Genomic DNA, 18,477 nt, shown 5'->3' with positions numbered 1-18,477 from the left:
CTTGTTACATTGAAACCCCATTCGCCTCTGTTGATTTGAATAATTATGTTTAGTTATTAAGTTAATACTAAAGCATTCAGTCAGTTTTTCTTCATGTTTTGATTGCCGCTTCAAATAATAAAAGTATAGTAGATAAAACAATAGTATGCAGATTTTAGATATGGAAATATGGAAGTCACACTAGTGTGTTCAAGCTTTTCCAAAAGGTCCTCTCCATATAAATATCATGTTACAATACACTGCCATCCTGCAGAGTAAGCCCTCGGCATTAACACAGACAGACAGGAGTCCAGGGACTATTAAGTGAAACTGTCATTTATTAGAAATTACAAGCTGAATTGATTTACAAGGCGGGAAAACAGCCATGTTAGTAACACAGCCTAGCTGTTTGTTTTAGCTGGGAGCTATTCTATAAATGCTATAAAATCCCAAGACAAATGATAACATTACAGCTGCTACAGTAATGCACGGATAAATATAAGTAAGTTTGAATATCGCAAAGCTCGCAGAATTACTGTAGCCAGTGTAAGCGTCAGGCCAGACCACAGACAGACTTATGAGAGGAAAGCTCCTGCGACCTGCGGGAGGTCCTAGTGTTTGATCGACATTTGCCACAGTCCAGGCTAAAATATTTTTTTAAAGGCTTACAAACCTCCAAATCATTTCACTATTTGATCCATTATTAATTTAATGACCAATTACACAAGTATCAAAGTGGATAATATACACATGAGCAATATATTCCTTAAAAAATTGGAACCGTGTTGCTAAAATATTATAGTTCACATTGCCATGGTTGGGCAGTCACCAGTTACCTTTGTCTCAATGAGGAAGAGAACGAAGGAAATAAAATACGTTGAGAGACAGCGCTTGAACCATTGTATCTACATTTGTGCACTGTGGATGCAAAGTTTTTAAAATTTGTATCATGTCACAGAAGTCGGGTCAGCACAGCTCCATGATGGCGGCTGTCCTCTTCATCTACATGGGCCAAACAGCGATCACGACTATGGCAATAAGAAGCAGAACGATCACCACCAGCATCCCTGAAAGAGGAGAGAGATAAGGGAAAAAGAGATCAGATCCTATAAAGCCAAACCAGTTGTTTTTTTTATAGTGATGATTTATGTAAACGAATTTCATGAAAAGACCGAAACCAACAATCCTATCCTCCTAAGTCTTGCAAATTCTGATTTAGCTTATTTTGGTGCCATAGATCCTTATTGTTGTGCAAAAAAAACCTTAATGTGTCACACTTTTGCACTGGGTAAAATAATCCTTTGTAGTATTCTGTACATTTCAGATATTAGAATAATTTATAAAGTCACCGTCGTGTGTGAAAATGAAATCGCAGATTATTCATGCAAGAGAAGAAAGAAAAAAAAAAGAAAGATTCAGGTTCACTGTGTTAGGAAGAAATCAAGTCAAAGTGTCTGCCCATGGAAATGGTGATTGTCATATCATCAGAATGCAATTTCATAAATCTATAAGTATGAAGCCCCCCCCCCCCCAGTAGTCCCTGTAGTGTAGATGACTGCTGGTACGTTAAAGGCCTACTTCACCGGTTGGAATATGAAGGTGTATTGAACTCGGAGATCCTATGAAGTATAAATGTGCAAAAAAAAAATTAAATCGGATCATCCTAGCCTGAGAAAAGGCAGAAAGAGTGTTTTATGGTCTCACTGTCTAACCCTACATTTCTCTTTCTGTGACATCACAGAAAGAGAAATGTAAGGTTAGACCATAAAACACTCTTTCTGCCTTTTCTCAGGCTAGGATGATCCGATTTAAATTTTTTTTTGCACATTTATACTTCATAGGATCTCCGAGTTCAATACACCTTCATATTCCAACCGGTGAAGTAGGCCTTTAAGTGGTTGGCCAGTCTGACTATTTAAATGAGGTCAGTATTTTATCCTAAGACGCTAAGACTTATATTTACTTTGCTATAGCTCTTTGTGATACAACCTGTGCAGTTCAACAAATTCTCTCTCATCTCAACTTGTAATGTTGAGAATTCTAAATGTCAAGCAGCTGAGGGACTCCAAACCTGATTAGAGACAGACTCACAGAGAAGGAGGGGCAAGTATAGCAGACACCAGGGAATACACTTGGACGAGGAAAGAAGCCTGCATACCTCACTACTCATTTTCAAAGTCCTTGATCTAACGCAAGTCCCAAGTGCGTATGCCCTCACAGCATATCACCGTTTTTTCTCTTGATGACTTAATGCAATTTACATGCGTTCAACAGCCACAAAGGCTTTATTACCACAGATTGCACACTGTGATAGGCATATGTTTCTGATTCGGCCTTAAGAGGATAATCATTGTTTTTCACTGATACCATGGAAGCAGAGAAAAATGTGCAAAAGCTCACTCACACTTCATCAAAGTGCTTTGCCCTCAGGACGTGAAAATATTACAGCTTTTTATTATAAACCACCACCCTGGAAAAAAATAAATAAATCAAAAACACCCCTCGGTTGTAAAATCCACTACAGGTGGGATTTTCAAGCTTCGTAAAAAGACAAACATCTTTTTTGGAACTTAACAATCTCATTTTATTACGTCTGAATCATTTTGAATACTTCTCAGAATCTAGTTATGCAGCATTAAAAAATTAAATAAATGAATTCTTAGGTTACGTCTTTAAAAAAAATGTATGTTCAAAGTAGTTGTAAAACATTCGGCCAGACTCTCATGATTTATTGGATAGTAAGAGCTTGGATAACTGAATAGTACAGAGCTATTGATAGGTAAGTTATTAGTAACACAAGTGTTTTTCCTACTATTACAAGTCAAGATGAGCTTTTCGCCAATTAAAAAGAGAGGAAACAACCTATTGAATGTGAGATGAATTACGTGCTACATAGAGTCCATCCGATACATCGCTAAGCAAGTAATTTGGCTTATACTCAGTTCACAGCTTGCAGGTATTTAGAAGTATCATCTACGTCCCGCCAAAGGGAACTGACAAGTTATTTTTTCAACTGTAATGTGTCCGGCTCAGTTAGCATCCAGTAACAATCACAGAATTCAACTGATCCTTTACAAAAAAAATTATTTGAATGTATTTATGTATAAGCAAATCAATATCCGCTAATATTGAGTAACCAGCATTTGCATAGTCTCAAATACCAACATCAATATTGGCCTATTAAAATACGGAATTGGCTGGGATATAACACAATCCAAAATCAAACCACACACATACATTTATACAGCTCAGCTGGTAAAAATGATGTACGTCTATTAGGGGACAGACATGAGACGCGATTGTGGCTGGCTTATAGCATGCACATGATAAACACTTGAATGCCTTTAGGATGTGGTGGTCTATCCTTCAGCTTGTGTATATATTCCATGACCTTTACCATCACCAATGCCACACACATATATAAGATATGGAAATTCTCCTCCAAGGGCGTATTCAGCCACTATTTCCCCCAGTTCCCAGCCCTTCTAGAATGGCCCAGGAGTGAAGATTTTAAACAACTGCATCTCTGGCTGCTCTGAGCCCTGTCGACACAGTCCCCTCACTGACTCAAGTTGTCCATTGTTATTTAGCATGCGGCTGGTATTTCCCCCCAGCCTTTCACTTTGGGTTTACATTTCTCTCATTCTTTGGCTCTCCCTGCCTGCGTTCTCCTCTGCGGCCTAATTGGTCGTCTTTCCCACAGGGAGAGAGACAGAGCCATGCTGAACTAATTGCTTGCGGTGGTAGTGGTGGTGGTGTGGTGGTCTGATGAAATGTAGGGCTGATGCCGCTTTCTGTGCCAGGATATGGGGTACGGCTGTAAGGGGTCCAGATGTTTTTGCACCTCTTTGGCTCCCTGTATCACTCTCTTGTCATCTATTTTTTTTCTTTTTTCTTTTAGGTATTTATGGCACAAGTCTTTTTGTCTTCAAATAGCTAATTCTCGTCTTTTTCCAGTTCTAACTGAGGGAGAGATGGTCATTAAGATCCACAGGACATGCGTGATAGAAAGCTATCGCCGGTCTAAGAAAGAACGTCTTCGACTGATAACTTACACATGTGAGCATAATATAAATGTCAAAGCAGAAACGCACGCTCAAATGGTTTTTGTGATGGCTCTTTAAAAGCCTCATGCTTAAAGCAAATAAACACACACTTCCAGCAATTATCTTTGTTTGGGTGTAAACGATACTAAAGCAACACCCAGTCTACATTAGATTCAGACATCAGAATTTCATTCAGACCGGTCCAACATCTGTTAGCAACTCCATTAGACAACACCATGGAAACAACAACAAACAAGAATGGGCTGTATACACATATGCTAGTGTGGAGCAAGGCTCTCACACCCTCCAATGTCATACAGTATCTCACAAAAGTGAGTACACCCCTCACATTTCTTCAAATATTTCATTATATCTTTTCATTGGACACCACTGAATAAATGACACTTTGATACAATGTAAAGTAGTCAGTGTGCAGCTTGTATAACAGGGTGAATTTACTGTCCCCTCAAAATAACTCGACACACAGCCATTAATGTCTAAAGTGCTGGCAACAAAAGTGAGTACACCCCTTAGTGAAAATGTCCAAATTGGGCCCAAAGTGTTAATATTTTGTGTGGCCACTATATTTTTCCAGCACTGCCTTAACCCTCTTGGGCATGGAGTTCACCAGAGCTTCATAGGTTGCCACTGGAATCCTCTTCCACTCATTCATGACGACATCAATGAGCTGGTGGATATTGGAGACCTTACGCTACTCCACCTTCCGTTTGAGGATGCCCCAAAGATGCTCAATAGGGTTTAGGTCTGGAGACATGCTTGGCCAGTCCATCACCTTTACTCTCAGCTTTTTTAGCAAGGCAGTGGTCGTTTGGAGGGGTGTTTGGGGTCGTTATCATGTTGCAATACTGCCCTGCGGCCCGGTTTACGAAGGGAGGGGATCATGCTCTGCTTCAGTATGGCACAGTACATGTTGGCATTCAGTGAACTGTAGTTCCCCAGTGCTGGCAGCACTCATTTAGCCCCAGACCACCATGCTTGACTATAGGCAAGACACACTTTTCTTTGTACTCCTCACCTGGTTGCCGCCCCATACACTTGACACCATCTGAACCAAATAAGTTTATCTTGGTCTCATCAGACCACAGGTCATGGTTGCAGTAATCCATGTCCGTAGTCTGCTTGTCTTCAGCGAACTGTTTGCGGGCTTTCTTTTGCATTATCTTTAGAAGAGGCTTCCTTCTGGGATGACAGCCATGCAGACCAGTATGATGCAGAGTGCGGCATGTGGTCTGAGCACTGACAGGTTGACCCCCCACCCCTTCAAGACCTGCAGCAATGCTGGCAGTATTCATAGGTCTATTTTCCAAAGCCAACCTCTGGATATGACCCTGAGCAAGTGCACGCAACCTTCGTAAACTGGGCTGCAGAGCATTATTGCAACATGATAACGACCCCAAACACACCTCCAAGATGACCACTGCCTTGCTACAGAAGCTGAGGGTAAAGGTGATTTACTGGCCAAGCATGTCTCCAGACCTAAACCCTATTGAGCATCTTTGGGGCATCCTCAAACAGGAGGTGGAGGAGTGCAAGGTCTCTAATATCCACCAGCTCTGTGATGTCATCATGAATGAGTGGAAGAAGGTTCCAGTGGCAACCTGTGAAGCTCTGGTAAACTCCATGCCCAAGAGGGTTAAGGCAGTGCTGGAAAATAATGGTGGCCACACAAAATATTGACACTTAGGGCGCAATTTGGACATTTTCACATCTCACTTTTGTTGCCAGCACTTTAGACATTAATGGCTGTGTGTGAAGTTAATTTGAGGGAACAGTAAATTAACACTGTTATACAAGCTGTACACTGACTACTTTACATTATATCAAAGTGTCATTTCTTTAGTGTTGTCCCATGAAGAGATATAATGAAATATTTGAAGAATTGTGAGGGGTGTGAGAAACTGTATAACAGTCACAAAGCCACATTTGACACCAGTAGGGACCTTCGCCCTCCTGTTCTTCCTGGACCTACCATATTTGCCTTAGTAACTAAACGATCTTTTCCTGACCCTCAGGGGGCCTCGGGAGACTAATGACAATTATAGGAGGTGCTGTGCTGTAATTGTCATGGGTGGAGCATTTTGAGGAGGAAAAGGAAGAAGCTAAGGATAAAGAAGAGTGGCAGGAGAAAAATGACACAATGTAGTTATGTCACCCAGAAATGTCAAGCAGAGACAGTCGTGCTCATCATGTTGATCACGCCCAAGAAACAGGCTTATATTGCTGTTTAAGTGAGCATTGGTGAGAGGTGTGTAGGGGAATTGAACTTGTAACCTCTGACTCTGAACAGTATCACCATTAAGAAATCTGGGCAGACTTAATAAAATTACTTTGCTATACTGGAACTGAACTGATTCTAATTTGAATCAGGTGTGTTGATGCAGAGACACATCTAAACCATGCTGGGTAGGGGTCCAAAGCACATTGCCTGATTAGGTATAAGATGATCATCATATAACAGTGTGGGCCACACAAACTTAAAGAAGACCTATCATACTTTTTTACTTTTATGACCTATAAACGTTGTTATAATGATTTATAGTCATGTTTAACCATACTAGCGTATCAAATAATGACATACATGCATTTAGACGTATTCCCTGCTGACCGTCTGGGGTGGCTGTGCAGAGCACTAAACACTAGGGCAGCCGGTCGAGAAATCACATGTTCAAATCGGTTCAGAATTTCCTGATATTCTTGTCGTCACGAAAAGCGGATGTTTCCATGTATGGTAATGCTGCAACGTGCTGCTCAGGCAAGCTCCGGCCATGCCCCCACCTTCCTGCTCTCAAATCTGCCCGCGCGCTGCTGAAAATGTTCCGGACGGAAGGTAACCAATCACAACTGAGTGGGGTTTGCAGGAGGGGGGGAGGGGGGGGGGGGAAGGGGGCGGAGAAGCACAAAGCCGAGTGTGGACAGAGATTGCTGTGCGCGCTCAGATGAGAGGAAGAGTTTCCCGAAAAATCTACATGGTTTGTGTGATTAAAATTATGAATTTTAAACTATTGTCAAAAATTCATTCAACACTAGAAAATTCTGAGGATGATTTTACCTTGTCTAGACAACATAAAGATATCTATTATTAATTTTCACAAAGATTGATTGCTCCATATTTGATAAACAGATATTTATGGATGCTCTATTTTTCATTTACCTTAATGACTTGGATAAAGATACAATAACTAAATAAAAAAATCCATGATCAGAGATTTAGTTTGTAAGAATTTGCATTATTTGTTCAGACTACTGTATACAGTAAATCATTGAAATGCACTGTGGGCACAAGTTTGGAGAAATAAAAAATCTGTCTGGATCGTTTGTGGTGGACCCTCTGGGGATGAAGTTCCCCAGAGTTGGTTTCAATTAAGCCAAACATGTGGGTGGAGATATGTTAAAGAAGTTTTGAAGTGATGGACTTAAAAATTCTTGCCAAATCAAAGCAGGGGGAACTTTCTGTTCTATTTGGGGCTACAGTTTGACCAAAGTTGCAAAATTGTAGACCCTAATAATGCATAATAATAATCCCTGCCAAATAGATTAAGGCTCTAGGGTGACACTGATGCTGAGGGAGATAGTTGGTGTCTGCTGATAGACTGACCACCCAGGAGCTTTGTGGGGGCCGGAGTCTGGGTTCATCCCATCGTAGCGATTTTCAGACACATCAGTAAGACAAATCACAGAGAACTACCAATAATTGTCGAGAGCCCCGGACAGGCCCAGACAACCCCTAGACCTCCCTCACAACTCCCTCCGTGCCCCCTGCTTATGGTTCAAAGATCTTTTACGACCTAAAAAGGCGACGGTGACCTTTCAAGAAAAGGGGACACATTATATGTTAACAAGGTCAGTGCGATGCTCATAATTTTTCTCACCGCAAAATGGCCGTTAATGGCTTTTCACTCCATGTATTAGATACCCATCAAAAAATACGTATTTCTTGATTATTTCTAAGATGACAACAACATCAGTGTAAGCACTGCAAATTGCTTTAGCATACTAACATTTATTGGTAAACACTGAACACAAAGTATGGGAATCCTATGGGATGTTATCAGTTGTTTGAATGAAATAAGCCATAACACAAAGGATTGGACGACTTGAATTTTTTGTCTGGATGGTAGTGCTGGATGAAAAGTCAGCAGATCACCCGAGTGATTACAATGGTCTGCCAACTAATGATCTTGCTGAGGTTCTATGAATGTTATTAAAAAGTCAGCTATTCAGTTGGTAGATAAAACCATATGTGCCATTGTGTAATTTTCTCAATTAACCACTCACCAACAGGAATCTGAGATAAATATTATTAGTAGGGTGTGTTATTTCAGCTATCCTTTGTTTTCTATAAATGTGAAAATTCCAATTGCCAAAAAGAGCTGCAAGAAAATATCTAACTTCTGAATAGCTTAAAAAATAGTTTAAGAAGAGGTCAAACTTCCCTAGTGGGCAAAGTTTCTGTCTGAACTCCTGACTTACAAGTATAGACTCAGTGAAATGACTTGCCCCACATGCTCTTCTTCCAACACTGTCAATTGCTGCCCCTCACCCACAGTCTCTTTAGACATTCCCCTCTAGTCCAAACAGTGGAGACCTACTTGAGATGCGAACCACCTGCGGGACTCAAGGCGTTGCAGAAGTGGCCCTGGCCTCTACAAACCGAGGATTAGCTCTGTTGAGAAGGGCTGCACACGCACTGATGTTGCCTGATGGCGATGCCTAAGCTCTGGGGAACTCACACTATTCTCCAAGAGACCCTTTGGTCCGCGTAGACTAATCTGACACACTAATCCAACCAAGCCTCCACTCCTCAATTCCCACCAACATCATCTAAAACAAGTGGTAATGACTCTGTGAATAAGGCTTAGCCTGTTTAAGTGACAGCATTGAACCAGTGGTAAAACAAAAGTGATATGTAAGGGTGGGCATCGTTTGGAAATCTTTGCCACCACTGCCGAACATCTTAGTTTCAGTAAAAAATAAAACATATAAACTTTCTTTTCTCTTTACCATTAATTCCATTTTTCAGTTGACCAATATAAAACAAACTTCTCAAAAGCATTAGTTTCATTTATATTATATAATTTATCATTATATTTTATATTAAATCTTAAATAAAATATAAAATAGTCAACAATTTGTACAAATATTACTCATAGAGAAAAGGTTAATTAGACTTAAAATCTTACCAGGCATTTCAATTTATCTGCTTCCTTGCATCTTTTTAATACAAATACTCGAACTATTACTTGTCATAGGTGCTATGGAAGCATTCCATTACTCAAAATCATAGGTAAAGTTTATAAATGTTATTCTGTGATTTAGTATTCATTCTGGAAAAGCTTTCAGGCGTTCAGGTTCAAAAGCAGGTTTAAAAACGAAAACATCTTCAAAATCATTGCTTTCTTCATCTGTGTTTATGTTTTGTCTTTCTTCCATTGGTTATTTTTGTAAAGCCCTCTGTAATGATTGCAGAGTGTAAAATAATGAGGTATGTCAACCTGGGAACTGCTTTAATGCAGTTAAATCGAGTTTAAATCTTGTGTACATTCAGGAGATAGATGTCTCCACAAGTCTTCGCTGTACAAGAATCCAGTACGTTTCACAATGGATGTTTCGCAACTCGACAGCCTTCAGTCACGCACAGTATGCCACAAGAAACACGGTCAAGCAATATGTGGGTCCTTCCCTTTGGGTGAGGTGAACCTTCCCATGGCTCAGCTTACTCTTCTCCAGCAACTTTCAACTGTCTTTTGGAGATCTCTGTTGCGTGCATGAGCACAAAACTGATTATCTAACCAATTGATATATCTACTCCTAAAGTGAAGAACCTTTTTTTGTGATTTCAGTAAATGTTCCCAACTTTTAGCACAACACTGGGTCTGCAAAAACTAAGATGCCTCTTTAATAATGGGGCGGCTACCAATAGTTGTGTTAAGTATCCCCTCACCTGTCAAAGAGAGAGGTTTCTAGCTTTACAGGGACTCGGCTGAGACATAACACCAAACGCCTGCTTTGGATGAGAGGTGGTTTTAAAAAATAAATAAAGCCCTAAGCCAAGGAATTATAAACACGCTGCCACAGAGCAAGAGGGAAAAGACCTCCAAAACAATTTGTGGCATGTAGTATTTTCAATTCTTTCTCTGCATGAGACAAAGACGAGTGTCAAACAACTGAGGAGACGAACAGGGGGATGACAGAGAGGAATGGAAAAAAGAGACGTGCGAGTGAAGAAGACCATGGGGGAATTTTCCATTCACAGAAATGGTATGAGGCACACATATGCACACATATGCACACACACACACACACACACACACACGCACACGCACACGCACACGCACACACACACACACACACACAGACACAGACACAAACACAGACACACACACACACACACAGACAAAGACACACACACACACACACACACACACACACACACACACACGCACACACACACACACAGACACAGACACAGACACACACACAGACACACACCCACACACACACACACACAGTGCAAATACAGTTCCACACATTTGAGTGGACACTTGTGCACCATACGCACACATCAATACATGTGATGCAAATGGATATGCAGGTGCACACAGGAAAATACATGCTCCATGAATATTCTTCAGCCTGGAACTGAGCAGAGGGAGGAGGGAGTTGGGGTGGCAAAAGAACAAGTTAAACAAAAAGAAAGTTGGAAAGAAAGGGTCCTGATTCTAACACAACATGAGCGCTGGGATCTTCAAACAAACTCGCGCTCGGGCACCATGGGGACGCGACCTAAAGAATGAAGCATCTCATGCTCTGACCTTCCCACTGCCTTCTCTGCTTTTTTGTCCCTGACTGCCTGTTAGCCAGGTCTCCTAGCACAACAATGTAGCCTTTGCCATGACCAGTGCTTTCTGGCGTTTCGCTGGAAAAATTTAACACGGCTCAAGCTCCCACATTCCTAACCCTAACCCTTCCGTAGATTGGCGTTGGATGGCTAACACACGTCTCATGGCAGCTGTTTTCCTCTGAAAAGTTAAAGTCAAGTGATATTCTTTGTATGTCTCACACCAGCTAGAGTTACTTCCTCTTAGACTTTGTTAAAACAGAGACACCCGATGATTGACAATTATTCAAAGGAATAAACAGATTAATTGTGATGGTTGGGCTGATCGTGATTAAAAAAGGCACCCCTCCCATCCCTGCTCCGCATATACTGCTTCAGTTTCCGAGTAATTTAGTTTGTTAGTTAAATCTCATACCTGAATGATAGCTCCTTCAAAATACAGTATAAATGCTCTGACTTGCTGTAGACTGGAAACATTTGGGATTGACACCAAAATATGAATATGAGGCAGTAGATCAACATTTCAGCTTTCATTTCGAGGTATTTACATCTTGATCTGATACACAACTGAGAAGATAGCATTATTCGTAAAGGAACACCACATTTTTAGGTGGGCAAAAGTATTGGAACAGATAGACTTAAAATAAATTAAAGTGATTAAGACTTAATATTGTAGCAAATCCTTGACTTGCAATAACTGACCCATTGAAATCACAAAACTTTTTTTTTCAATTTTTGTTAATTTGACAGCCCTAGTTTTAACCTTTATTTAAAAGTTTGAAGAAGATAGTGACAGGCTGGAAATGGGGAGAAAGAAGGGGATGACATGCAGTAAAGGTCCACCGATCAGAATTTAACCTGCAACCACTGCGGACTGAGCCTATATGGTACGCGCTCTTTAAACTGCCTATGTATTTGTTTAACATTTTATTTTGAAAAACCAGACCAAATTGTAGTATCATTGTGCTTACTTCGGCAAGTCCAATGCAGTTTGAGACTTTATTATTATAGTATGCAGGATGCACTTTTATAGTATGCAGGATGCAACTATAGGAGCGGCTGGTTTGACATAGGAAAAATGAGAGATGGCTGGCTTGACCGCAGTCTATATTGCTCCCGTGATTCCCGCCAGTGAGTCCTTAATTATTACCATTATTCACACAGCTATTCCTTGTATAAACATTATAGTTACATTAGTATTTAAATGCATATAGATAGGAAGTCTGTAACACAGAATCCCCCCCTCCATCACAATGTTTTACGGTAGACATCATCAATGTCCAGTTTGGTACACATCGCCCAACCCTAATTGTGATTTGTTTTCATGGAAAGAGATAAGATATCAGGCCCAATTTGGTCCCTGAATACAACACAAATATGTTTCATAGTAAAGGAAAATAAGGAGTGCTTACCACAAGAAGCTGACTTAGTCTCCACCAGCTTCACCCTCCGTGTCTCATCGCGAATCCTGCCGTCTGTCTTGTCCACGAGATGTGCAAGGTCGTCGATGATTTCTGAGAGACAAAGAAAGAAAAGAGAGAGAAGAGTTGAATAAAGTTACTTTCTGCTTTGTATTGTGCCACAATCTGCCATTATTAAGACTTCATAGAGTGCTTTTTCTTTCGTCTTTTTACATAAGAGACCTCCCAATATGTTTAGTAGAGTAAAACAAATGACCACAAAATGAAAAAGTGACAGGTTCTGAAGTGCTTGACATCAGAGCAGTAGATAATTTCAAAAGGCAGAGGCTGCCAACGCACAGACATGAGTGGCAGTGATGCAGGGAGTGGGATGTGTCAAAGCAATCCTCGCGCTTTCAAATGGTTTCACTACTTCCTGAATCCATTCTGGATTTAATTAGATCCTCATTGTTCATGCGTTCCTAAGACTACGGGGAATATTCGTGGGCGTCCAGAGAAAGAGAGTGTGCGTTTTTGTGTTTGGCTCCATGACTAGGGTCCTTCAGTAGGGGTTCCTGACTTGAAGGTCGTCCAGATGGAAGCCTGTGTGATTTGTAAGAGCTAGCAACTGTGTTGACATGGCATCTCCAGAGGTCTGGCCTGACAACAAAAAACGGAAAGACATTTCTTGATTTGTTAGGGCTAAGCGTAAAAATGTGATATTGGTTAAAGATCACATTAAGTTGTAGTTGTGGTTTTCAGTCAAAACCCACTGACAGATGGCATATGCAACCCATGACTGACTTACACATTGGCTTAAGGAAATATAAACTAACTAAACTATTACTTTGTTGAAATTTGCACAGGTCTAATAAGTTGGACGTAAAAAGTCTGATGACAAAATCTCTCGTCAGAGAAATCTATCACTCTCTTTAATTCCAAAAGCCACAATGACAACATAACTAACTAATATTAATATTAATATTAATATTATTATTATTATTATTATTATTATTATTATTATTATTATTATTATTATTATTATTATTATTATTATTAACTCAACTTGTGTTTTTGGAGATAAAGATTTGTAACCTGTTTTTTCATTTCCTACGCTAACATGGATGATTGGGTCATAGCCCCGAGTCTTAAAAAGTTAAAACAACAGCAACAAAAGCAGTGGCTGAAAAATAAACGAGACAGTTAAACAGAAACCAAGGTCGAGGAAAGGGAAGACACACATCAGACTAAAATAAATTAAAGTATTAGAGGAGTGGGAGGCTAGACTCACCCACAAACCACAGCTCAGTGACAAGTTAAACAGACAGTCTAGGGAGGGAACAACCTTTTATTACTGCTTCTATATGGTTTAATAATACTCAGTCAATGTGATTTAATATTTTATTTTGTTCGCTTAATAAACTTAGCTTGGTGACTAAATTCCGACAGCTGAGTGCTCAGGGTCATGTGCAGCATTTGTCTTCCTGTGCACTACTTGTCTTGTGTTGCCTTTCAATTGGATTGGTGAGAATAAGACTTATCTTTAACGAGAAGCCATCAACCTGACAAGACGGTCTGCGTTTTGACTGACATCAGATAATTAACTTGCACAAATAATTTCAAGGAAAGGAAAGTAAAGCACGTCAGTTTTGGAGGGCCAGGGTGTGAAGGGGCAAGGACAAGGGGATGAGAGACGTGAGAACGCCATATGTACTATGTCTCTGGAGACTCTCACGTCATCATCGAAGCATCAGGCAGCAATTTAAAAAGAAGAAACTCTTCCTTTACTGGCAGGGAAGGGGTGTAGACGCTGGACCATTTGTGCTGCGTGCCACTCCAACTAGTCATAAAGGATGTTTTTGGTTTGCGGGTGCCAAGTTCCTTGATTCAGTTCTGGCTCTCCAATAACATCTCAATTCATTGATGAATTTTCAACCGTGCCAAGACGCAGCCGTGCTGGGACATGACCTGCAACTACAATGTTTCTTTGCATTAAACTCTCAGAATGGTAGCTCTACAAGGTACTGGTGTTTTAGATGTGTGGTCCTTCAATTCACCCTGCTATCAAGTATATCTTTCTAACAACCTAATTCTCAATTTCCTATTGGCTTGGATCTGCCAGAACTAGAGGTGGGCCAATTGTTTGTTTAAAATGCTATTACACTGGATAAATCATCAAAGCCCCAGTGTGGGAGATCATGGCACTTGCACAAAAACACGCACACACAAATTTGTGTTGACAGTTGCTTCAAGATGCATTCATTTATGCATATTTGCTCTGGAAAGCACAATGGACAATGTGCCCTCTCTATTGATCTACATTCATAAGAACTGTAGCTTATAATGATTTGGAACCAAATTCTGAATTTGGATTATTTTGTTGTCTTATTTCTAAATGTATTGCTGATGACTGATATAATTAATCTTTGGAGCTAGATGTTTTTAATAGTCCACAGTTCATGTTACTCATAATTCTCGTAATGATGAGGCTTATTAAATACATTCTTCACAGAATGCTCTTACAAGCACATGCTTTAAGGAATGTAGTATAATTTCCTTTTTAATTTCAAACAAATCAGACATGAATGAGTCAAAGTAAAATGATATACGGACCAGACGTCTTATCAAGTCATTAATAAAAACAACTAAAGTGATGTAGAAACATAACAATTGTGAAATTACTGCTTAATGCGCATTATCTTCATAATTTGTTAAATGACTAACACATGATAGAAAGTTAAGATGTGTCTAGGTTTTAAGACTAAGACAAACCTTCAAAAAAACTTTGTATGTCTCCAACATGGACAGCTCAGTATTTATGTCAGCTAATAAGCCCATTTCTTTGCAGTGGTAGAGTTCAACAATGCCGTTTTCTAATTATATATATTACATGTAAAATACAAGGCCATTAGCTTGCTCTCTTTAGGCCCAGGGACTCGTAACCATAGTACCCGTAGCATTCCTAAAACAACAAACATAAACAACTCAGAATTAGCGGGTGGTTTTGTGAACGGCGGTCGTGAAAACGGCAACAATTGTTTGGCAGTCGAGAGGTAGAGCTATCAATATAATGGATGACAACAATTTTCCAGCACTAAGCAACACCAGGCAGTCCAAGATCATTTCAACCACAAATATGGCCAACATTCTCCATTGAAAATCATCCGATTCCCTCTAGTGCTCCCTCTAGAGCCCTGGAGCACATCATTGTGTTGACCAGACATGCAGCGTTTTCAGTGGCATTTGTTTTTGGGTATTTTGTGTTTTTGACTTTGCATTGTTTCTGTATTTTGAGCATGTTTGCTATTAATGTAGGGGAGAACAGGGTTATATGTCACAGGGGTTGGTTGTCACATTTGTTATATATTGGCACCAGAAGGGGTTGTCTGTGAAATGTTGGTATGGAAATATCCAGAATTGGGATCAGAGGCCAGCTACATAGTCCTCCTTTGGGTTAGACAGCTGAATTTGAGGTGAGAGGACTTTTTGTGTTTTTCATGTCAAATTGAAAATACTTTGCTCCTCAGTATTTTTCTTCTAGGCCTTTACACAATGGGTTTATAACAAAACACTTGTTGCCCTTAAAAAGTGTAAAGGGAAAGCTACAGTTTAGATTGTTGTTAGCTAGCTAACTAGTAGTTGGATGGTTGTAACCCTTGATGCAAGCAAGAAATTCCAGTTGGGGTTGGCCGTCACATTTTTTGGGGGGTTGGTTGTCACATTTTATCCAAAGGCTGCAGCCAGGAAAGGGAACACAATAACGAAAGAAAATGTCAAGCTGTATCCTCACTGACATCCCAGAGAAGGAAAGAATAGAGCAAGAAAAGGCAGACAGCATGCAAAAGAAAGAAAGCGACCCAGTGCATCCCAATCTAGACCAGCAGCCAAGGCTACTGCACCCCAGTGCACTCCACCGCAGCTGGGGAAGAAGAAACAGAAGAGCAAGAGACAAGAGGAGGAGCCTTCGTCAGATGAAGAGGATATTTTTTGTTTGATTTGTATGGAAATGTTCTCCAATAGCCGTTTAGGGGAGATATGGAAGAAGTGTTGAATGTGCAACCAGTGGGCCCACAAGCTCTGCTTAGTTGGAGTGAGCAGACCCTACATTTGCCATCACTGTAACTCAGATAGTGAATGTGTGTAGCCTAGTTGAGTAGGCTATTATTGTTAGACCTATTTGTTTTGTTCTTTATGTTGTTACATAGGCTGTTCTTAATATGGGTTTCCTGTTTGTTTATTCCTTGCTCATTTTGTGTTAAGATGCATTAAGTTATGTAGGCCTATTTGTCAACTTGACAATGCAATTAAACTTCCACATTTTGTTCCACTTTCTTGCCTACTTTTTAAGATGTTTCCCATTAAGATACCATTGTGACAAACAACCCCATAGTGTGTGACAATCGACCCCTTGATGGGGTTGGTTGTCACAATGTGTCAGGGTGTCTTTGATGATTAATTTTTTCTTTATTACAATACGTTGGAAACTGAGAGGGATACACATTTCAAGCCAACACCTAAAGCTTCAATTTAATGTAGGAATAACTATTGAAAGATGTGTTGGTGATGAGAAATTCACACTAGAGTAAAAAGTGTGCCTACCAACCCCTTTCTCCCCTATTTGTTATGGCTTTCTACAGCACTTTTTTCATTGGCAACACATTTCCATTAGGGTATTTGTTTTGGATTATCACATGTGTTTTTATGTTGTGTCATTTCTATACGTTCTGCACATTTCTATTTCTATTTTTTGGGCCTCTGTATCCCATTTGCCCTTTCAATGTCCGTAAAACCTGGCCCTTCTGTGCAGCAACACAAGGGCTTTAGAGCACACACAACAATAGGAGACAGATGTTACTCTCATATGACGTCACCTACTGCCTCATGCTTCTGACTCTCTGCGCAAATTTCAACCCCATTTCATCGCTGTTGCAATGCTTTGCAGCTTTTATATAAACAGCCTCTCTCTGTGGCCATCCCGTTCTCTGGGGGCTAAGTAGTTAACAGGGCTGTTTCCATGCCTGCTGTCAGCGACATCTGGAACCACAGACAGACACCTACCATGCACAAGGTTGGATGCTCCTGGTCTGGACCAAGACACAAATTGGAGGAAAATACTTAAGGGCCACTGAATGGGCTTTTTGTCACTTCCAGTTTAAGTATACCACTAGTCCAGGGTCTAGACAGGCAGATGTAGTATTCTAACTTAATTTCTCTGTGTTTACAGCAGACCCACCCGTAAGCCTGATGGCTGAACTGAAGGTGTCACACAGACACTAATACCCCTCAATATGCTGTCTCCTCTTAGCTCAACTCCATCGCACCGCAATCTTTGTAAAAAACCTGTACCTACACTACAATTAGTGCGAGTTTGAGTCTGAACTCCTCACACCATCTGTTGCCTCTTTCCACTGAGCAGCACAGTTCGGTTCGGCATGGCACAGTTCGGAAAGGAGCATTAAACCATGATATGGCTTGCATTATCACTGTCGACAGTACCCCTTACTTGGTAAGTGGGGTATATGCCGGATGGTGGGAGCCGCGGCCAGAGTACAGTTTATGTGTCAGAGCCGTTGAACAGCGCTGGCCGCGGTAGCTACGTAGCTATTGTGACATCGTAGTAGCAGGACACAGTTTAAACCGCCAATAACCAATGACCAGGAAAAACACCACATGAAAAACAAAGAGTGCCGTGCCAGAATCCGCAATCTACAACAATGTCCACATTGCTGCTTACATCGCGCCAAATTGCCTGTTAAGTTCATACTCCATCTTGCCCTTGTAATGCATGAAAACCGAAAATCTGGCAATCCCGCTGTCAGTCTGCGTAGGGCTGAGCAAGTTTAAATATATTTTCTAGTCTGTATTTCCACCTTGTAATGCCGCTGTTGACTTATTATTTTAATAAGTATTTGTAACAGAGCAGCCACGTTAGTTTAACAGGTTTAATGTTATAGATCTGTTTGTTTTTAATGGTTTTATGAAATATCTGTATTAACTGCATGATCATGTCACAGTATTTTTTTACTGCCATGCGAGCCGCCAAGAGAAGCTTGGCGAGCCGCACGCGGCTCGCGAGCCGCGCAATGAGTAACACTGCTTTAATTGATCATAACTCAGGCTGTGTTACACTTAGATACACCACATTTTATACAGCAATGTACAATCCCAGTACAAACATACCCCCGGACCGGGC

The 18,477-nt window shown here is 40.5% G+C and overlaps 1 protein-coding gene across 1 annotated transcript in view; it reads right to left on the bottom strand.

Moving 5' to 3' along the window:
* Positions 1–317: 317 nt before the first annotated feature.
* stx8 (syntaxin 8) overlaps positions 318–18,477 on the bottom strand; it is a 49,401-nt gene continuing 31,241 nt past the window's right edge. Inside the window, exons 7-8 of the mRNA XM_080030074.1 lie at positions 12,297–12,398; positions 318–1,046 (exon numbers count right to left, since the gene is read on the bottom strand). Of these exons, the coding sequence (XP_079886200.1) occupies positions 982–1,046; positions 12,297–12,398 (167 nt within the window). The 3' untranslated portion in view covers positions 318–981. The remainder of the gene's footprint in view (positions 1,047–12,296; positions 12,399–18,477) is intronic.

This window comes from Ammodytes marinus, assembly GCF_949987685.1.
Source record: "Ammodytes marinus genome assembly, chromosome: 6".
Taxonomy (NCBI): Eukaryota; Metazoa; Chordata; class Actinopteri; order Uranoscopiformes; family Ammodytidae; genus Ammodytes; species Ammodytes marinus.
Note: the sequence above shows the minus strand (reverse complement) of the source record. Positions and strands in the feature narration are given on the sequence as shown.